Here is a 24,424-nt window from a genome sequence, read left to right on the forward strand (position 1 = left end):
TGATTGAGAAATGGATAGAGAAAGTAAAATAACGAACTGTTGCATTAGCGACAATTTTGAATGCTATCGTTAAATATAAAAAAGAAGTGGATCCAATGCAACAAGTTGTCTATAGCAAAGAATAGTTGGTTTGATGAGGATGATGTATTGAAATAAAAACAAGTTTATGCACAAGTACTGTAAGTTTATTATGAGTAAATAAAAAGTATATAAAATATACTATTATTATTTAAAGATCTCTTGCACACGTCTTCTTTTACATGGGGGTTCATAAAATCCATGTGGCACTCTATTAACACCATATTGTAATACAACACAATCACATATCCAACTACCACAATTTAAATCTGATTATTGTTTCATGAAAATAAAGTCCCCACCTCTGTTTGGGGATTTTTTGTTAAGGCTAAAGTACTTTAAGTAATTACAGTCACATTTCCAGCTATCACAACCACAATTTATCACAGTTCTGGAATTTTACGTTTCTTCTTTCTCATCCTCCTCCACATTCCAAGTACGTATAATCATATTACCCTTTCCTACATTCCAGGTATCTGATACAACATTCGCTTTTCCTTTCAATGCTTCTGGTTGACACCGACTGTATCTAACGCTACTGAAAACACTGTGGTAGCTCCTTTATTTATTGCTCAGGTGTTTCCTTAGATGCATACGATAATATATATGTACCTAATTTCATTTTAATTTATTTTATTTACATAAAAATGATGCAGAACCGAGAGAGTATGAGACCCGCATCGAGGAGGTCACGGGTTCAAATTCTGTGACCGAGTATAAAGACAACTGCCCTTCCGCTCCACTCCTAAGATGTTAATTCCAACATTATCGAATACAACCATCATCTACACCTCATTACCTATGTTAAAATAAAACATTTCTGACACCGATTGTATCTAACGCTACTGAATATGTACCTAATTTCATTTTAATTTATTTTATTTACATAAACAATGATGCAGAACCGAGAGAGTATGAGACTCACATTGAGGAGGTCACGGGTTCAAATTCTGTGGTCGACTATAAAGACAACTGCCCTTCCGCTCCACTCCTAAGATGTTAATTCCAACATTATCGAATACAACCATCATCTACACCTTATTACCTATGTTAAAATAAAACATGTTTGACACCGATTGTATCTAACGCTATTGAAAACACTGTGGTAGCTCCTTTATTTATTGCTCTGGTGTTTCCTTAGATTCATATGAGTAATTTAGCATTGAGCTCACTATTTTAAAAAGTGTCACGAAATAACGTTCCTGCGCTTATAATTTACCCAAACTATTCGTTTCCCATGTTCCTTAAAATAATATATATGTACCTAATTTCATTTTAATTCATTTTATTTACATAAAAAATGATGGTTATTGCTCTGGTGTTTCCTTAGATGCATAAGAGTAATTCAGCATTGAGCTCACTATTTTAAAAAGTGTCACGAAATAACGTTCCTGCGGTGATAATTTACCCAAACTATTCGTTTCCCATGTTCCTTGAAATAATATATATGTACCTAATTTCATTTTAATTAATTTTATTTACATGAAAAATTATGGTTATTGCTCTGGTGTTTCCTTAGATGCATGTGGGTAATTTAGCATTGAGCTCACTATTTTAAAAAGTGTCACGAAATAACGTTCCTGCGCTCATAATTTACCCACACTATTCGTTTCCCATGTTCCTTAAAATAATATATATGTACCTAATTTCATCTTAATTTATTTTATTTACATAAACAATGATGCGCAACCGAGAGAGTATGAGACTCGCATTGAGGAGGTCACGGGTTCAAATTCTGTGGCCGAATATAAAGACGACTGCCAGATTGGAATTTACATGTCATGATTCATCACCACCTCAATTACCAATACGATAAACATTAATCAAAATCTATAATTATTTATGGTTACGTCACCTTTCTCGGGGTTGGTTGCTATCCCAACATGAACATCTGGCATGGTTGCACAACCGACCTCTGGAGCGGATGCTGTCCCAATGGTGGCGCCAACATCCAGTCAAGTATGTTCTGGATCTGTGTTTGCGTTATCGGATAGAGCTTTCAAAAATCGTTTGAAGACTTATATTGCTCTAAATCTAACAAATCATGAGAGTGAATTAAAAGATATTTGAGACTGCATCACTGATGAAATCCGAGACATTTTAAAGAGACATTTAAGTGAGTACTCTGCTTTAAAATTTAACATATTTGTTGAGCAAAATATAAAAAAAACGTAATGATATTTCAATAAATGTTTTTGCACTTGACGAGAATGATTATGTATTTCCTCTCAGGATGTGCGAAATGGAATTACCAAATCACAGGGCTTTGTTATACATTAGTAATGATAGAGAGTTTTGGATTTGAAATACACAAGTTCATTATATGTTTGTATGACGAATGGTATAAAACCTGAGGATATGGAAGCATGATTGAGAGTCATGAATGTCACAATTGTGTGAATGTTAATGATTAAACTGAACCTAGTCATTGTGGATTGAGGATGGGGATGTGCTTGTTAAAAGAAAATAGTAACAAAATAACATTATATGTATATATTGATTCATAAAAAAAAAATAACATGTAGTGAGTATTCAAATACTTTTTCAGTTAGTGAATTCCAAGACAATCCATTTCTTCCAAATTATACACATAACTGGTGATAAATTGTTCCAAGAATTCTTTCTTTTCCACACCCTTTGTATAAATACACTGAATCAGCATCATTGTAATTAACATAACCAATACGATTAGTTTCACGGCGTCCAGTGACGGGGTGGTTTCAGCATAAAACAGCATCCTTGCTGTAAATTCCCGTGGAGACGGCAAGTTCTTTTAAAATACAGTGTTGTTTATTCAAGCTTCTTGGAAACCTTGTACGTCAGTTATCATAATGGACATCCTGAAACAAAAATAAAAGCGGCGTAGCATGATACCTATTGTAAATTGTATAATGTCACAGAAAAGAAAAACGCAAACACATATACTTACATTTTTAAACATATGATATGAATAAAAGCACTTTATACATAACCCAATAAGACACTTTGAACATTGTGTTCGAACAATGCTCTTACACCCTTTTTGAGCACATCTCTTCCTCCCTTTCAATGGGATATATTGAACCCAATGATTTATACAATCATATCGAGATACTCCATCATATGTAATCGGGGAAGAAGTTAGTTGCACACCCAGTTTCTCTGTCCCCATCATTGCAAATGATGCGAAAATGGAATTCTTGTTACATATAGGTCACATTTTCGACAAGTTTTTGCAAACATGTCACATTTTCAACATATTGTTACATATAGGTCACATTTTCGACAAGTTGTTACATATAGGTCACATTTTCATCATTTTGTTACGTATAGGTCACATTTTCTACAAGTTGTTCCATGCATGTTACATTTTCAACATATTGTTACATGTACGTCACATTTTGGACAAGTTGTTGCATACATGTCACATTTTCAACATATTGTTACATATAGGTCACATTTTCGACAAGTTGTTGCATACATGTCACATTTTCAACGTATTGTTACATATAGGTCACATTTTCGACAAGTTGTTGCATACATGTCACATTTTCAACATATTGTTACATATAGGTCACATTTTCGACAAGTTGTTGCATACATGTCACATTTTCAACATATTGTTACATATAGGTCACATTTTCGACAAATTGTTACATATAGGTCACATTTTCAACATATTGTTACATATAGGTCACATTTTCGACAAGTTGTTGCATACATGTCACATTTTCAACATATTGTTACATATAGGTCACATTTTCGACAAGGTGTTGCATACATGTCACATTTTTCAACATATTGTTACATATAGGTCACATTTTCAACAAGTTGTTGCATACATGTCACATTTTCAACATATTGTAAAATATAGGTCACATTTTCGACAAGTTGTTGTATATATGTAACAAGAATTCCATTTTCGCATCATTTGCAATGATGGGGACAGAGAAACTGGGTGTGCAACTAACTTCTTCCCCGATTACATATGATGGAGTATCTCGATATGATTGTATAAATCATTGGGTTCAATATATCCCATTGAAAGGGAGGAAGAGATGTGCTCAAAAAGGGTGTAAGAGCATTGTTCGAACACAATGTTCAAAGTGTCTTATTGGGTTATGTATAAAGTGCTTTTATTCATATCATATGTTTAAAAATGTAAGTATATGTGTTTGCGTTTTTCTTTTCTGTGACATTATACAATTTACAATAGGTATCATGCTACGCCGCTTTTATTTTTGTTTCAGGATGTCCATTATGATAACTGACGTACAAGGTTTCCAAGAAGCTTGAATAAACAACACTGTATTTTAAAAGAACTTGCCGTCTCCACGGGAATTTACAGCAAGGATGCTGTTTTATGCTGAAACCACCCCGTCACTGGACGCCGTGAAACTAATCGTATTGGTTATGTTAATTACAATGATGCTGATTCAGTGTATTTATACAAAGGGTGTGGAAAAGAAAGAATTCTTGGAACAATTTATCACCAGTTATGTGTATAATTTGGAAGAAATGGATTGTCTTGGAATTCACTAACTGAAAAAGTATTTGAATACTCACTACATGTTATTTTTTTTTTATGAATCAATATATACTTATAATGTTATTTTGTTACTATTTTCTTTTAACAAGCACATCCCCATCCTCAATCCACAATGACTAGGTTCAGTTTAATCATTAACATTCACACAATTGTGACATTCATGACTCTCAATCATGCTTCCATATCCTCAGGTTTTATACCATTCGTCATACAAACATATAATGAACTTGTGTATTTCAAATCCAAAACTCTCTATCATTACTAATGTATAACAAAGCCCTGTGATTTGGTAATTCCATTTCGCACATCCTGAGAGGAAATACATAATCATTCTCGTCAAGTGCAAAAACATTTATTGAAATATCATTACGTTTTTTTTTTATATTTGGTCAACAAATATGTTAAATTTTAAAGCAGAGTACTCACTTAAATGTCTCTTTAAAATGTCTCGGATTTCATCAGTGATGCAGTCTCAAATATCTTTTAATTCACTCTCATGATTTGTTAGATTTAGAGCAATATAAGTCTTCAAACGATTTTTGAAAGCTCTATCCGATAACGCAAACACAGATCCAGAACATACTTGACTGGATGTTGGCGCCACCATTGGGACAGCATCCGCTCCAGAGGTCGGTTGTGCAACCATGCCAGATGTTCATGTTGGGATAGCAACCAACCCCGAGAAAGGTGACGTAACCATAACTAATTATAGATTTTGATTAATGTTTATCGTATTGGTAATTGAGGTGGTGATGAATCATGACATGTAAATTCCAATCTGGCAGTCGTCTTTATATTCGGCCACAGAATTTGAACCCGTGACCTCCTCAATGCGAGTCTCATACTCTCTCGGTTGCGCATCGTTGTTTATGTAAATAAAATAAATTAAGATGAAATTAGGTACATATATATTATTTTAAGGAACATGGGAAACGAATAGTGTGGGTAAATTATGAGCGCAGGAACGTTATTTCGTGACACTTTTTAAAATAGTGAGCTCAATGCTAAATTACTCAAATGCATCTAAGGAAACACCAGAGCAATAACCATAATTTTTTATGTAAATAAAATTAATTAAAATGAAATTAGGTACGTATATATTATTTCAAGGAACATGGGAAACGAATAGTTTGGGTAAATTATCACCGCAGGAACGTTATTTCGTGACACTTTTTAAAATAGTGAGCTCAATGCTGAATTACTCTTATGCATCTAAGGAAACACCAGAGCAATAACCATCATTTTTTATGTAAATAAAATGAATTAAAATGAAATTAGGTACATATATATTATTTTAAGGAACATGGGAAACGAATAGTTTGGGTAAATTATAAGCGCAGGAACGTTATTTCGTGACACTTTTTAAAATAGTGAGCTCAATGCTAAATTACTCATATGAATCTAAGGAAACACCAGAGCAATAAATAAAGGAGCTACCACAGTGTTTTCAATAGCGTTAGATACAATCGGTGTCAAACATGTTTTATTTTAACATAGGTAATAAGGTGTAGATGATGGTTGTATTCGATAATGTTGGAATTAACATCTTAGGAGTGGAGCGGAAGGGCAGTTGTCTTTATAGTCGACCACAGAATTTGAACCCGTGACCTCCTCAATGTGAGTCTCATACTCTCTCGGTTCTGCATCATTGTTTATGTAAATAAAATAAATTAAAATGAAATTAGGTACATATTCAGTAGCGTTAGATACAATCGGTGTCAGAAATGTTTTATTTTAACATAGGTAATGAGGTGTAGATGATGGTTGTATTCGATAATGTTGGAATTAACATCTTAGGAGTGGAGCGGAAGGGCAGTTGTCTTTATACTCGGTCACAGAATTTGAACCCGTGACCTCCTCGATGCGGGTCTCATACTCTCTCGGTTCTGCATCATTTTTATGTAAATAAAATAAATTAAAATGAAATTAGGTACATATATATTATCGTATGCATCTAAGGAAACACCTGAGCAATAAATAAAGGAGCTACCACAGTGTTTTCAGTAGCGTTAGATACAGTCGGTGTCAACCAGAAGCATTGAAAGGAAAAGCGAATGTTGTATCAGATACCTGGAATGTAGGAAAGGGTAATATGATTATACGTACTTGGAATGTGGAGGAGGATGAGAAAGAAGAAACGTAAAATTCCAGAACTGTGATAAATTGTGGTTGTGATAGCTGGAAATGTGACTGTAATTACTTAAAGTACTTTAGCCTTAACAAAAAATCCCCAAACAGAGGTGGGGACTTTATTTTCATGAAACAATAATCAGATTTAAATTGTGGTAGTTGGATATGTGATTGTGTTGTATTACAATATGGTGTTAATAGAGTGCCACATGGATTTTATGAACCCCCATGTAAAAGAAGACGTGTGCAAGAGATCTTTAAATAATAATAGTATATTTTATATACTTTTTATTTACTCATAATAAACTTACAGTACTTGTGCATAAACTTGTTTTTATTTCAATACATCATCCTCATCAAACCAACTATTCTTTGCTATAGACAACTTGTTGCATTGGATCCACTTCTTTTTTATATTTAACGATAGCATTCAAAATTGTCGCTAATGCAACAGTTCGTTATTTTACTTTCTCTATCCATTTCTCAATCATGGTTAGCGCGGTGAAAGTAAAAGTCAACGCACACATGGACCTTGAGAACTCAATACCATACTGGGAAATCTAAAGGAAGGTCATGGGTTATGTGGTACTCTCACACGTGTCTCTTTCACAGTCGAGTGGCTGGGATGTGAGCTTCAACATGATTATGCAGTAGGCTAATGTAAGTTCATTACATCTAATCAGCAGTCATTAATCTGTTATATGTGTACTCGGAGTAATCAACAAAGACAGTGCAAAAAACGAAATAATATTCCAATGTTAATATTATCGGTTCGGCCATTATTGTGTGTAAAAGGTAACAAACATCCCGATAGACAGATATGAAGTTAAATTGAAAAATAATCATTATATGGTTACCGGTATTTAAACAAATTTTTGGAAATTGTGACCTTTCATTTCGATACAGTCTTCAGTTCTTTTGTGCATATCATCGCACTACAGACTATTGCATCTAATTCCAATTACCAGTTTCGTCCTTCGTACTAGTAACTCAGGTTGAAATAATTCCACTCTATAAAAGAGTACCTTACGTACTGTAAATTCAATCTTCACTTCTACCCGACTCATATAGATAAAATTAGTCCTTTGTAAAATAACTCCGCTCCAGTGAGCTCAATGGTAATATACATCTAAGGAAACCATGAAAAAGTTCAGTCAGATTGGTTGGCCACAAACTTTGAACCCATGATCTCCCGGAAGCGAATCTCAAACTCTCTCGGTTGTGTATCATAATCTATTTATAATTCAATAATTTCCATTTAAAGACTTATATTTTAAGCCAACAGGGAGAATTTGATCCGCTTCTTTTTTATATTTAACTCAAATACCATATTAAATATAACGAGAATTATTGTGATGTAGTTTTCACATACTATCACTGAGCTTATTGTAACGTGAGATGACTGATAGAGTATTGCAACATTAAAAGACACACAGCTAATCGTATGTTGCAATGTTAGATTCACTTATAAGCAGGCTTCGAGACTTTGGACCCGATACAATAAGTTTACTTGCATGCACTGTAGGTTGTTGACTCGCGGCAGGTAGATCCTTAATGAAACCTGGCATTAGTTTTATTGTATTAATTAATCATTAATGCTGATAGTATTTTCCATTTAATGAAACCTTGCATTAATTACTGTATTGTAGTTTTAACAAATTGTATTAATTAATCATTAATAGTGATAGTATTTTCCATTTAATGAAACCTTGCATTAATTATTGTATTGTACTTTTAACAATCGATGTGATGACGTTACACAATTCATCTCCTTCGCGGGAGGAAACTAGCACTTCCTCTTTAAGTGCGTATATTTATTCAATGATCCATTTAATGAAACCTTGCATTAATTATTGTACTAATTATATCATATAACAATAGTGTTAAATGGATAATATTCCCTGTTTGTTGTGCAAGGCCACATTGAATAGATGGAGTCATTTTCGTAATGAGTTGTTTTTACAGCGATATGGGAAACGAATAGTATGGGAAAATTATGAGCGCAGGAACGTCATGTAATTACAACAATTAAATGAAAATAAGCCCACAATCTAGTTAAATGATTAAAAAAAACTGAATGTGATGCACTGCGAACGCTCTACCAATTGAGCTACTCCCTCAGTTATTAAATGAGCACACGAAACAGACATGTTAAACAGCATTCTTTGAATCTCTGGAACTGTCTCATCCTTTTGCATAGATGGCTTGTGTTCATGTAACTAATTATAGATTTTGATTAATGTTTATCGTATTGGCAATTGAGGTGGTGATGAATCATGACATGTAAATTTCCAATTTGGCAGTTGTCTTTATGGTCGGCCACAGAATTTGAACCCATGACCTCAATGCGAGTCTCAAACTCTCTCGATTCTGCATCACTGTTTATGTAAATAAAATAAATTAAGATGAAATTAGGCACATAAATATTATTTTAAGAAACATGGGAAACGAATAGTATGGGTAAATTATGAGTGCAGGAACGTCATGTAATTACAACAATTAAATGAAAATAAGCCCACAATCTAGTTAAATGATTGAAAAACTGAATGTGATGAACTGATTAATGTAAATAATGATGTGCACTTTGATAAGAATCATGGTTAGATTTAGGCCTATGCATCACATTATTAATAACGCTATCGTGATAATCACAACAATGAAATAATAAGAGTAAAGTAACATTTGTTAGAGCAAGAGCAACCGCGGATCATAAAAAAAAAAATTATTAAAAAATGAATGTCACGTTTTTAAAAAAAACTGAATGTGATGCACTGATTAATGTAATTAATGATGTACATTTTGATAAGAATCATGCGTTAGATCTATGCATCACGACGTGTAATTATAAATGTAAACACCATTTATTTTTGGAAAAGGATTTATTATTATTATTATTATTTTATTTTTATTTTTATTATTATTATTAAATTTTCTGAGGAAGGAGTAAGGTGAAAGATTTTACTTCCTCTGACTGGTTATGCGTCAATCTATCTTCAAAAGTCCAAGTCTTTTTATGTATATCCCTTTGTACTTTAACAACTGATGTGAGAAATTACAGTCCGCTCCGCGAATGTCTGGAATCAGGTAAAAGATGTTTACTTCCAGCCATAGATAGAGTATAAATCATGCTATTTATGCCTCTTTAAATACAGCAACCAGGTGACTGTTGAAGTGAGTTTTCTTCATTGTTATTATGCTGTACATTTTATTCACTTCTAGTAATCATAGGTAATTTTTGAAGTGAGAATTGAGTTTTCTCCACATATTTGAGTAATTTTATTTATTTCTACTCACCATTCCGCTATTTCATCTTTTTGAATTCGATTTGATGCATTGTTTTACTTCCACCAAGGTGATACACTTTCTCTTTCAACTGCGGTGAACTGGTTGGGTCCTGCTTCAGACAGCTGCGTCCAGTCAATGTCATATAGTCGAGGACTCACTTTCACTTCCACGTGCGGGATTCACCTCTCACACAGATGGCTAAACCGACTGCGTAATACATACTCATACATATTTCACAACAGAAAATTATTTTCAACTGGCCAGGGAACAGGCGGTGGTCGAAAAAAAATAATACAAGTGTCAAATAAGACCTACAGGAACATGTGTATTCGAAACATCCACGCATATCGAGTGATTTACCTTGGCTCTTACGTAACAAGAGCTTTCATAACAAACAATGGACCTTGAAACTTATGTAACACAGCTTTCACTTCATTTCAACATTCTCTCCATGCTCATTCGTCAATCGCTTTCCCACACCACTCGCTTGCAAATACCCATTCACCAATCACAAACCAGCTCCCCTTATCCCTCCTTTGACCACGCCCCCTTTCCCCTATCCCTCTTTTGGCCACACCCCGTTTCCCCTATCCCTCATTTGGTCACGCCCCCTTCCCCACCCCTCCTTTGGCCACGCCCCCTCCCAGCCTCCCAGCCTGGCACGTGAGCATCATTTCCTTACTACTGTCGAGATTTTAAAGTTTTATACTTAAATTCAAAAACTAACTGATTATATGAAATTTGCTTTTCATAAGACGACACGTGATGTTTTTTTAAAATATAAATAACGTAAAAATCTTTTCTGTATCCTTTCTATTTGCATCTAATGGGACTGGAACTGAGGTGACCATATTACAGACGCATACTCTAGCTTACTCCTAACTAGAGTTTTATATAGAGTATCAACAGTATTTGTATTTTTTAATTCTTTTGATTTATGATTATAAACCCTAATTTTCTATATGCATCAATTACCACGTGATTAAAGTGCATTTAAAAAAAGAAACATAAGTTGAGTGTAAAATAAATGCCCAAATCCTTAAATGATTCTACTCTAGGTAACTTCACACCATTAATTTCATACGAATTTTGAACAACTGTCTTATTTTTAGAATACGTCATAAAGCAACATTTGTTTTATTAAGATTTAACAGAAGAAAATTATTGATACTCCATCTATACTGTATAGTCTGTCCAAATCATGCTGTAGATCAAAAACGTCTTGTTGTTTGTCAATGACTTTATACAATTTAACATCATCAGCATATAATAAACATTTAGATTGCAAAATCTGTTTAGGTAAGTCATTGATATAAAGTAAAAAGAACAAGAACCAAGATTGGGGTACACCTGAAGTTACTGTGAATGGTTTTGATTTTACTTGATTGAATAAAACATACTGCTGCCTGTTTGTAAGATATGATGTTATCAACTGTATATCACTATATAACTACGAAATTTGGACTTTATCTCACTCTATTAAATGAAAGTGCGTAAATCAGAAATAAGTATGATGTAATGTGGCTGATTAATTATTATGAACTTCATTGCAAGCGCTCTGATCAAGCGAAATGTTTTAGGTGTACGAAGAAATCTGCTTATTTTATTGCTAAAACGTCCGTTCTATGAAATTTGTGATGGACACATAGTATTTTGGGAAGATTTCCAGGGCAATCCCGTTTCCCCTGACGGCAATCGAATTTTTCTCCATTACTACTCACAATCATAACAATTATCTTACTGACTGTGATTATTGTCCCGGTGCAACGAAGATACATTCTTTGTGAACACTGTCCATCGCTGAAAATTGACTCATTTTCGGTTCCCAAAGTGTGAATCACAGCGCATGTAGAATTGGGGGACACGAGGGGATTCACAAAAATGGCCTTATTAACATACGTCTATTCTGTATTTAGGAAAGTCAACATAAAGGACGCTGGCCATGAAGAAAAACACACAAAATATTTCAGTAGTTACAAAGTAAAAAATTATGCAACAAATCTAACTGTTTCTTAGGAACTAGCTTTTCAACTCCATGCTCTGTATTCGATAAGCACACAATTACATCATTTTAAAGTGCAAGCGTTTTCTCGCTTTTGTCTTGATTCCAGTCACAGATGAGAAATTAATTTCGCATAAATACGAATGGTATCGAAAATTTAAGAGCTTCTTTTGTAAGGTCGGGGTATACTTGCATTCTTCTTATGAAAAACTAGGAAAAACTTTGGGATAAAAAGTCTACTTTCAACATGTCATCAGAATATAATAATGTATTTCAATGACTTTTTCTTCTTATTGGAATATCAGCCAGTTGAATGCAAATCTCTAAAAATGGATTTATTATCTTTCTCCGACTCCCGTAATTGTTTTGAGTTTCTTTCAGAAAATACTCAAAAAACTTTTGATTTAAATTATGAAAACTGACATTGTTGTCTTCACTACTATTCTTTAAATCATAGCCAACTGTACATAACATTTAGCTGAAATAACCATGGACAAAAGGTGGCTCTGAATCAAACAATAACAAATGAGCCTAATATTTAATTTCAATTAAAATTATTTTCACAGAAATATTATTTTCATATTAGTAATGGAAAAATATTGTATGCAACACAAGACCTTATTAGATTTTATTCAGTCGTGGATAAACTTTCCACTCATGAGTAAAATCTTAATTCTCTTGTCACATAATGAAGATACTACTCTTCTTCAAAATGATCTCAATAGAATAAACGATTGGGCAATGGCCAACAAAATGAAAATAAATTCTTTAAAGAGCAAAACCATCAGTTTTACAAGAAAAAGCAATAAAATTATCGCATCGTATACGTTAGAGAGGTGAAACCATTCCGAAAGTTATAAATGTAAATACCTTGGAGTAACTTTTAGCAGCGATCTCAGCTGGGGGGAGCACGTTACTGACACAGCGGGAAAGACGTGGAGGGCGTTACACTTTGTGATGAGGGTACTAAGAAAAGGCTCTGATAAATCCAAAGACATTGCATATAAGTCACTAGTTCGTCCAGTAATGGAATATGGTGCTGCATGTTGGGATCCTTACAGATTAGATCATATTAAGACATTGGAATAGATGCAAAAACGGGCTCTCAAGCGTTGTCGTAATAATTCAACATTAAAATGGGACACACTCACGGACAGAAAAACGCGAATTCGATTATGCGCGATGTACAAAACATACAGAGGTGAGCCTGCCTGGAGAGAAATAAAGAATAGGTTGCAGCCGCCAAATTACTCTTCAAGGAACGACCACTCACATAAATTGAGGGAAGGAAGACAGAGGACGGACACTGGAAAGTTTTATTTTCTCAATCGTACTATCAGGGACTGGAATGCTCTATCTGCAGACTTACTACTTACTTACAATAACCAAAAATGTATTCAAAAGTAGGCTTAAGGACTTTAATAATAGACGGTAATACATTATGCAGACTATTTCGTGGTTATACAAGTATAGTGAGTAAGCAGAGAAACATAGTGAATCTCCAGTGATTTATAATGGGTGTGCAGTGTGTTGTAGTGAAAGTGCAGCGAGCTTATAAGTAAATTCTGTGAGTTATAGTGGCAGAAAAATATTTATAGTGAACGGGTGTGAGTTATAGTGATCGTCCTAAATTGCTTGTAATGGGGTCTAGGCTAGCGATTTGAGGTTAATATTGTAAGTACAATTCTACGGAATAATACGGATGTAATTGATGTTCTGTTATTTGAAATGTTGCATCAGTGAAGAAGTGTGTTGCGACAGTGAAGTGTGTTTGTGTCAGTGAAGTTCTATAGTTTACAGAGGCAGTGCAAAGTATTTGAACAGAGAATTATTTTTGAAGTCTTAGTGAAATCAGGATAGTGTCAGTAAAATGTGCCTTAGTTCTAGTGCAGTGAGTGAATTGATAGCGAAATGAGTGTAGTGCTGAAAGGTACTTATGCAAGTATGAACATATATCATACAGTATATACTCGTGGTTTTAAGTTCTAACTTAGGGTTAAAATATAAATTAGATTTATTTTAATTAATTATGTTATATTAAGTGATTCATTTAATTTAGGATGCTCCTTGTTAATATTATATATATATATATATATATATATATATATATATATATATATATATATATATTGCTATTATTATTTTATTATTAATATTATGAGTGTATTTTATTATTATTGTAATTATTGAGTGTAATTAGTTATCACTGCCACCGGGTATTTATCCATTTGCAGTGTGAATAAATACATACATAAAATACTATTTATTTATATTGTTGTAATGGTCATATAGTGACGGTGGCGTTGGCTGGTGACTGCTGACAACAGCGCGGAGAACTGTCAAGAGTTGTCCTGACTATTTCGGAAATGTAAATACGTTCCAAATTTATTCCTCGTCCAGGAAAATGAAAATAAAAATATTTGTAGAGTAATTTTTATGTTCATCGACTTACAGTAATGCCAATGATTTATTAATTTGATAACTTAGAGTGCAAAATATATCTATATTCCCTTGCAGATTCTAAAGATAAGAGAGACTTTGAGACTTTAAAAAGAGAATATTGGAAGTCACTTACGGAAGTGCCTGGAGGTCCGGCTTTTCCGTCAATACCAGGAAGACCTGGAGGCCCTGGAATCGCGTCCGGCAGCGTCAGCGAACTCAGAAATGTAGTTAAGTTACAGGAACATACACCAGGAGGTCCTGGGGGACCCATTAGTCCTCCACCTCCAAACTGCAAAAGCACATATCACAGAAATTAACAGAATAATCAATACGTCGACAACGAAAATAATCTTTATTTTCGTTTTCAACTCAAGGCGGATACTTAACTTTTCTATGGATGTAATTTATGATATTGAATCTTATTAGAATTAATCAAATAGGGTAAATTATTAAATAAATATAATTATTTATTGTGAGGAACAGGAACACAATTAAAACAATGAATCAAATTAGTTAATATCCATTTGACTCAATCAATTATGAATCGCAATGCACTTGTGATGTAATTTTATTTTTCGATATATTTAAATCCTGAGATGAATAGAGATACTTTTATCCACCACACAGTTTAAATGTCTTGAATAATACTCGAGGCTCCAACAACCATGTTGTCCTATTAAGCAAGAGAGAGTAAGTGAATATTTTACGAAATATGAGATAATGACGTACAGCAATTCTGTCGAGTATTTTGCACCTAATACTAGAGTTTTATGGCCGTATCGAGGCTCTAAGTACCTTAAAAATGGTGTAAAACTAGGGTGTGAGCATTTTCATATAATGTTATGCTAAGCTTTTTAGCGTAATTATCTCAAACTAAATTACAGTTATCCCGTCTATGCTCAGTAGGACAGTATGAAGGCCTTAATTGCCATAATGAAGAAATGTTTGACAAAGGAAACAAATATCTAAATATCTAATTCATTTATTAATAACGTTCTGCCCAAGGGCACGTCTGCAAACTCAGCATTCTCCAGTCTTTCCCATTTTCTGCCTTTCTCTTAGTCTCCTCATATGATCCATTTATCTTAATATCGTCTATCATCTGATATCTTCTTCTGTCTCCAACTCTTCTCCCATTCACCATTCCTTCCAGTGTATCCTTCAACCAGTGGCCCAGCCAATTCCTTTTCCTCTTCCTGATAAGTTTTAGCATCATTCTTTCTTCATCCACTCTTTCCAACACAGCTTCGTTTCTTATTCTGTCTATCCATTTCACACGCTCCATTCTTCTCCATATCCACATTTCAAATGCTTCTATTCGCTTCTCTTCACCTCGTCGTAATGTTCATGTTTCTGCCCAATACAATGCTACACTCCATACAAAGCACTTCACTAGTCTCTTCCTTAGTTCTTAATACAGAGGTCCGCAGAAGATGCTCCTTTTTCTATTAAAAGCTTCCTTTGCCATTGCTATTCTCCTTTTGACTTCCTGGTAGCAGCTCATGTTACTGCTTACAGTACACCCCAAGTATTTGAAGCTGTTTACTTGCTCTACTGCCTCATTTAGTATTCGCAAGTTTACCTTCTTTACTTTTCTTCCTATGACCATGGTCTTCGTCTTGTTTGCATTAATCTTCATTCCATACTGCTCACAGCTGTCATTTAGCTCGAGTGGCATATCCCTTACCATCATCTCCTCTTCTGCTAACAACGCCATATCAGCGAATCTTACACACTTTATTCTTCTTCCTCTTACTACCACTCCTCCCATGTTCTGAAAACAGTTCTTCGCTAAATGCTCCAAGTAGATGCTGAACAGGGTACGTGATAAAGGGCATCCTTGTCGCACTCCTCTCCCTATTTCACGTCCTTCTGACATTTCTTCTGCTATCCTTACCTTGACTCGTTTCATATAAAGGTTACTGAACAGCTTCCTCTCTTTCCAATTCACGCTAATTCTTTTAGGATCCTCATCAGTTTATTCCAATCTATTCTGTCAAACGCCTTTCCTGTCAAACATAATCTACATACACTTCCTTATTTTTCTCTAGGTATCTTTCGCCGTTTGTTCGTAGAAGTCCAATTGCATCTCTCGTACCTTTTCCCTTCCTGAAGCCAAACTGCTCTTCTTCCAACTGTTCTTCCATCTTAGAATATAAACGTCTATTCAGTATTCGCAGAAGAATCTTCGTCGAGTGTGATATCAGGCTGATAGTTCTGAACTCGTTACACATCTTGGCATTATTTTTCTTCGGTATTGGAAGTAACACTGTCTCCATAAAATCTTCAGACCAGACGCTTTTCTCATATATTTCGTTGCATAGTGATAGAATTTCCTTCTTGTCTTCACCCAAGGATTTCACTAATTCAATTGGAATTCCATCAACTCCTGTTGTTCTCCCATTCTTAATTTCCCTAACCGCTAGTTCAACTTCTTCCCTTAAAATAGAAAATCCCTTTTCGTCTTCTGATACGGTTGCTTCATTTTCTATAGCCAAGTCATCTGGACGATTAAATTCCCTGTCTCGTATAACTCTTCTACATATTTCGTCCATCTGTTCAGCATTCCCGGTCTGTCTGTTATTTCATTTCCGATTTCGTCCTCTATCAACCACATGGATTTGCTTTCCTTATTTGTGAAGTCCAAACATTTTACTTCAGGGTACATTAAATTATTATGCATTTCGCTCAAATGACTGATTCATTAATCAGTGTAAAAATGATTCATAAACAGTACACCAGAGAGTATGTACATACAAGAACATATATTTATTTTTTTCCCCCAAATTTTTTCATGTTGCACGTGTAATTCTGAACGTTTTTTCCTTTGAACAAACAAAGTGGAAAATACAATGAAGAAAATCACGGCTATAGTCCCTGTGAATTCAGTAAGGCTTATGGAGACATGGAGGTGTGGTCGGCACCACGCTCCTACCGCCTTCTTACCCCCGGGAAAGATCGGCTATTCAATAATTTGATGATGTGAACATACAGACAGTTTAAAACTGACTACTCACAGGAAGGTCCTCTCCGACTGCAGCTCCCGGAGAATATTCACCAATGCCAGCGCCGCCTGAAAATGGTGGTCCAGGAGGGCCAGGTGGACCGGGCGGACCTGGAGGTCCACGTATAGATTCTCCTGGGGGACCCTGCAAAAACGATTAACAAACATTTATGTTTGATCTCCAATTTAATTATTTCAACTTGAAGCCAATAAGTACCAGCTGTAATTTTATTATACTTTATGATTAGCGTACAGTGAAATTACACAAATTTATGTTTTCAGGAAAGAAATAATGACATGAAAACTTTCTCGAAACACGTAGGTCTGTGTGGTCTTGGCTAGGTAATGGGTACTTTTTCTTTCCCTAAAGTTTGCAGCACCTATCATAGAGAGATCAGCTATTAATGTATGTTTTTTAAGTAGCTATTGTTGAAGAAATATTTTAGAGCCTGGACTGTTAATTCCAGAGCTCCAGGACCGAGGACTTTTGACTTAGAAATGTCACAGTTGATTTGAAACTGTAAAAATCAAGGACATTAACTCATCTATAACATCTGTGACGTGGAAGAAACAGCTATAAAATATTTACCGATTATGTTTTTTTTTTAACTATTGGATGCCATGAGATTTGCATAGCTTTCACATGGACACTATGAGAATCAATCTCTTTTTGCTTTAGGTAGAGACTTGTGTTTTACACTTTTTGTTAATAAAGTGTAAAGGAGTTTACGAATCTTGTAACATCCGTGACGGAATGTTTTCTTTATTTTCTGCAATAATATTTTGAGTATATTGAGTATCGTACAGTCAGTGAACACAAATTTGTGCAATTGACAAAGTCATATAATACATATAAAAACAACAGAGACATTAAAAACAGTAAAATTGTATCAGAAACATTCAACAACATTAACATTAAAAAACGCATTCATATCATAAAAGGATTTGTTGATTAACCAACCAGAGACAAGTCTGTTAAAAGACTTCCTTTCCAGATTGAAAACATATGTCGGAAATTTATTTGCAATTTTTAAAGATATAATAAAACAATTATTTATTGTTTTGGTTAGCCTACACTTAGGTATATCAAAAAGTGTCACGGTTTCTGGTGTTGTATAGGTGAACATCATTCCTATGTGTCAACATTTGTGAATTATCTTTGACAAAATTTAGGGCTTGATGTGATGTTACAGTCATTATATTTTCATTCACAAATAACGTTCTGCAGCGTGCCTTCATTGATGAATTTGTTATAATTCTAATAGCATTTTTGTAACATAAGAACCTTGTTAATGTAAGTACTATTACCTCATAAAAGTAGTCCGTAAGAAAGTATACTATGAAAATAAGAAAAATAGAGAATTCTAATGTAATTCTTCTGAACATGAAGACACATAACTTTTCTTTTCATATTCTGTAATTCATTATTATACCAATAAACTTTATGTTCATGGTTGCCTGTAAGTCTAATCAATTTCAATGGAAAAAAAATTATTAAAAAGTTCTATAAATCCCGCAAAAACATATGTCAAATAAGTTATCTTATGGTTGAGTATGATCATCGATAATAATATACCAAATGGTAATGGATAATTCATTTAAAAAAGCATACAGATTAACATTAGTGATTTTCCTAACAGTTACAGTTGTATTCTGGTCCGTGTTTAAATTCATATTGTACTCAATAACTTCGCAAACAATTGCTTTGTGATCGGAGAATCCAGGATCGATGACCTTGACATTACAAAAATGCGGCTGTACACTACTAAACATATTATCTGAACATGACTCATCTCTGGTTGGTTCAAAAAACTTTTATTTGTAAAATGATACTGATCTTCTAAATTGATTCTAATAATAAAAGTTAACAAAAGTAATTTCATTTTCAATAGAGTTTGACAATAGTAAAAATGTAACATCCATGACAACTGGAATGACTACTCAGTGAGTTACAGATTTCTATCAATATTAATATTAGTTCAAAACAGTGTATCGAGTCACTTTGTGTCCCACACACGTACACAATAGGCCTATTTATTTCTCAAGGTAGGAGGTTTAAACTATTCTTTCATTTTAAGATATTGTTGCAGTAGGAACAATGGACTAATAGCTTGTAGTTATTGAGCGTTTACCTCTAGAGACTTGTCTGGTCTCTCATGCGTATCTTTAACTAGGAAGATGATATACTCACCCGTGGACCTCTTTCTCCTTTGTCTCCCTTCAGCCCTCTAGATGGAAAATCTGAAATTGAAGAAAAAGTATACAAGAATGTGGATATGCTCTGTCTCTTGAATTTTATGATTGTATGTTACTAATTGACTGATTGTTATTCCGCTCTCGTGTGGTGTCGTGATTAACATTCACTATATTAAGGTCAAGTCAATCCCATTAAAGGCCAAATTGGACCACAGGATAGCTGGAGATTTAAGGCAGTAAGGATGTCAGTCCTACGTGCTCGCCATCTACACCCACGAGGAAATATCCCTAGTATTGTTACTTAAATATGTTGTCATTCAATCATGTGACATCAACTTAATGTAATCTACAATATAGTTTACATTACATACATTTCTTGTAAAGGTTTTCGCCTAAAGTCCGGCATCTTCAGACAAATGAAAAGAATTTAGATATCATATTATGATCAAATTTGCAATTGCATAAATATCTTAAGTTATAGAGAGTGATTCATTATTACGTGTAAATACTTTGTGTGTGTATTGCAGAGATGAAACTAAGACTAAAACGTTCTATACAACTTTTTCTCAAAACCTTTAATTCCAGAGTCCCAGTAGATGGCACCTACGTCGTAGTAACTGAATAGGCATTACTGTTCTCCCACACATTTGATGTGGTATTGTGGGGAATTAGTTACTCGGACCTCGAGTTCTACCTCCGCGGTTCAATGGGGAAATCTACCAAACATTTTTGGAACGCGAATTGCATGGTCTGCTACATGATATCCCTCTTGCAACGCGAGTGAACTTATTGTTTATGCACGATGGTGCTCCTGCGCATTACTGCCGCATCGGAAGGGCGTATCGCAATGCTGTGTATCCAGATCAATGGATAGGCCGCGCAGGGCCAACTCCTTGGCCAGCCAGATCACCGGACATGAACCCTCTGGACTTCTACCTTTGGGGCCGCCTGAAGTCGTTAGTGTATGCCTCTGCTGTACCTAACGTAGAAGTACTACAGCAGCGAATTGAACATGCGTGTGGAATTGTTCGTGATGAGATGAACGGGCTGTGTAACGTTCAGAGATCACTAAGGCGGCGAGCACAGGTATGTCTTCAAGTTGAGGGACAGCACTTTGAACATGCATTACACTAAAAATTGTGCAAAGTGTAAATTATAAAAGAAATTGCATTACATTCTTTACTGTGTTTGGTTTTAGTTCACAAAACGTGCATAAGTGGACTGCCGAGGATATGGGTTTAGTGACTTTGGTTGTTTTTGTATTGAAGTCCAAATGCACTGTACGAAAGTGATAATTAGTTTACATTTGGTGTGTTAGACCGCAAGTTCCACGCAAAATGGCGTTAACTCTGGAATTAAAGGTTTTCAGAAAAAATTTGTATAGAACGTTTTAGTCTTAGTTTCACCTCTACATTACAAATACAAAGTATTTACACGTAATAATGAATCACTCTGTATATATATATATATATATATATATATATATATATATATATATATATATATATATAGATAGAAGGTTACATGAGTGAATATAGATATTGATATACATAGTTACAAAATCTCAATGTTAAAAATACATGGATTAAAATACACATAAAAAGGTTGAAATATTTATTTATTTATTCTGGTGGAGTTAATGCCATCAGGCCTTCTCTTCCACACCACCAGAAATACAATACAACTACAAGAAAAATTATACTACTATGCAATTAATCTACAGTAGTAACGAGTTACAGAATGAATGACATAAAAAACAACTGAACAAATTGAAAATAATAAAAATTAGTCTAACATATTAAATAATGCAAAAAAAAAGAGAACAAACAAAAAGTAAAAAATATACAACAAATAAAGACACAAAATAATGTCACTCAGCATCATTGTTATTAATTAAGGGACAATAAGCTGTTCTAGTATCTTGGCACAAAGACAAGAGAAAGGGTTAATCTAACAAAAGAAAATTATTGCCAAAATACTAAAGATAAAAACTTCGGCATAAATCTAGCAACTTCTCAGAAACAGATTTTGTGAGATAAAACATACTTTTCTAACTTACTTTTAAACTGTGACAGTGTCCGGCAATCCCTGACGTCACAAGGTAACGTATTTCAGAGGCGAGGCAAACAGCGTATTCCGAATCTCACCGGACCGGTGGACAACAATGACGTCACGCTGCAGAGGAATAGGAACAAAACTGCTGGAAGGATCGATGGCTGTCATGGCGACTGTGTAAGTTGTTATCTGTGCTACGCCTCTGCAAGCTGATGGCACCGGTGCGACACCGGTGGAGCATCAATGACGTCATCGGTGGAATTCGGAACACCGTGTTGCCATCGGATTGCTCACCGGTGAGATTCGGAATACGCTCAATGATACAGTGTAGGAGAATGAGTATAGGGAAGTTCTGTGACGAGGAATAGAAAGGAGACATTGATGCTGATTTCGTGAAGTAGTCAGGAACTGAAAGCGTGAAGACAAGTAATTTGGAGAAGAGTAATGTAAAATTTTGTAAAGAAGTGAAAGAGCGTGTATGATTCTTCGTTCCTTTAGACGAGCCCACTAGAGCAGCTCAAGAGACGGTGTTACATGGTCAAATTTCCGAATATTACAGACGAATCTTATACATACATTATGAACACGCTGCAATCTGTCATTTAAGTGAGAACTTAAGATTGTTGACAAGGAATCGAGATGGGGCATCACAAGTGTCGGTATAAGATTCATTTTTAATGTAAGTGGTAGAACGTGTTTTACGTGCTTCAAAGGGTGGAGCAGCGACAATATTTTCTTGCATGTTTGGGTAATTTGAGTTTTCCATACGATGGAAGAGTAATGGAAAGGAGAAAAATTCTCTCCGGCACCGGGATTTGAACTCGGATTTTCAGCTCTACGTGCTGCATGGAAATATCATATGTACTTCGGTGCATTAAATAATATATTGAGTTTTCCAGTTAAGATCATTATCCATAAATATTCCAAGATTTTTTACTATTTTGCTGTATTCAATAATTGTACAATTAAGCATGATGCTAGGCAAATTTTTGCAGTCTACAGTACTAAGAAGCCGATGATGACCCCATCACTACTGCCTGAGATTTCTCTGGTGTACTTAGATTAAAAATATCCATAGTTCTCATTTCTCTTTGAGATTCAGTAGACCCAGGGCTATAGTGCTTCTAGAAGGATTAGATCAGGCCTGCAGAACTGTAGCTCTTGAGAGCGACTGCTTTCCTCCCCTCTTTTACCCCACCCACCTTTTCTACCTGTGCGGTCACGGCGGCGCTCTCGTTATTCTCGGCTGCATCAACATTCATTCTCGGGGCGGAAGTCGATCATCCCCAATAGAAGTGGAGTGAGGCTGACGTCATAGTTCTCCTACTTTGCGAGTTCTGCAGGCCTGGATTAGATCAATGGAAAAATCCATGATCCCTTCGGGAATCGAACGCTTTGCAGCGTTACCGCGCGCCCCAACCTTCACCGTATTAAGGTATCTAAATCATTTTCTGTTTGAAAGAATACAATTATGTTTCACGATCCGAAGAATTTATCAGAACATAACATGCTCTCCTACACTGCGACTACGCTTTCTTCAGGAAATGTCAAAATTATTGTTTACCACACGACAAAACCAATTTGGAGATTGGAACAATAAAATAATTGAAGGTACACTGTTTTCTATTATACACACAGTCGAGAATGAATACGGTTATTTTTTTTTAGGTATTGCTGCAGTTCATTGAATTTTATGTCCAGATTCTTCGTCTTCGTGAAATCAAACGGAATGGGCAGACATTAGGAAGGTTACCGCGGGCACACAGGACATTTCATTAAAACTATGGGTTATTTTAGGAAATTAAGTACATGAAAATGTAGCATCGAAAAATATTTTATCTTTATTTAAAAATTCTGATCAATTTTACATCTTTTACAATAATGTAAAAGAATTCTGAATATGTATTTTAAACCGATATTCAATAACATACAATCAGTAAATTCTTTGAGAAATGTTATGAAACAGTAAAAATCAGTCGTCTATAGACCGGCATTGTAAAAGTGCATTCTGTCTCTCTTAAACATTAAAAAAGAATAAAATAATGCTATTACTTGGGTTTTATTACGAAGAAATGATTTAAAAAATTTGATTATATTAGTAGCCTACATAAACAAAATATGGAGTGTGGCATTGTATGGGGCAGAAACAGGGAGCGAATAGAATCATTTGAAATGTGGATATGGAAAAGAATGGAACGTGTGAAGTGGACAGACAGAATAAGAAATGAAGCTGTGTGGAAGTGAAGAAAGAATGATGCTGAAACTGATCAGGAAGAGGAAAAGGAATTGGTTGGGTCACTGGCTGAGAAGAAACTGCCTACTGAAGGCTGCACTGGAAGGAATGGTGAATGGAAGAAGGGTTCGGGGTAGAAGAAGATATCAGATGATAGACAACATTAAGATATGAGCCGTTCAGAGCAAAAGTGGTGTAAGTCAAAATTGGGAAATGAGGTTTAAAGTAAAAATTCTGTAAAATACAGCGTAAAGTAGCAAATAATATGTCCTTCTTGCTATCCATTGACTACTAATAGTTTAAATACATTGAATAGTAATTGCTACTTTGCGCTGTATTTTACAGAATGTTTACTTTAACCCTCATTACCAAGCCTAGGGAGTTCAGCAGTTTAAAGTCATGTTAATAATACACAAAGTATGTATTGCTGGTTGTGTTTGTAAAGAAACGTCTTCCACCTAGTCCCGAAAG

At 34.8% G+C, this 24,424-nt stretch overlaps 1 protein-coding gene across 12 annotated transcripts in view; it reads right to left on the minus strand.

The window, feature by feature from the left end:
* LOC138710493 (collagen alpha-1(XVIII) chain-like) overlaps nucleotides 1–24,424 on the minus strand; it is an 864,740-nt gene that overhangs the window by 130,194 nt on the left and 710,122 nt on the right. For all 12 annotated transcript variants that reach the window (XM_069841426.1, XM_069841424.1, XM_069841425.1 and 9 more), the window contains exons 5-7: nucleotides 19,661–19,710; nucleotides 17,483–17,614; nucleotides 14,599–14,754 (exon numbers count right to left, since the gene is read on the minus strand). In XM_069841426.1, the coding sequence (XP_069697527.1) occupies nucleotides 14,599–14,754; nucleotides 17,483–17,614; nucleotides 19,661–19,710 (338 nt within the window). The remainder of the gene's footprint in view (nucleotides 1–14,598; nucleotides 14,755–17,482; nucleotides 17,615–19,660; nucleotides 19,711–24,424) is intronic.

This window comes from Periplaneta americana, chromosome 12 (assembly GCF_040183065.1).
Source record: "Periplaneta americana isolate PAMFEO1 chromosome 12, P.americana_PAMFEO1_priV1, whole genome shotgun sequence".
Classification (NCBI taxonomy): Eukaryota; Metazoa; Arthropoda; class Insecta; order Blattodea; family Blattidae; genus Periplaneta; species Periplaneta americana.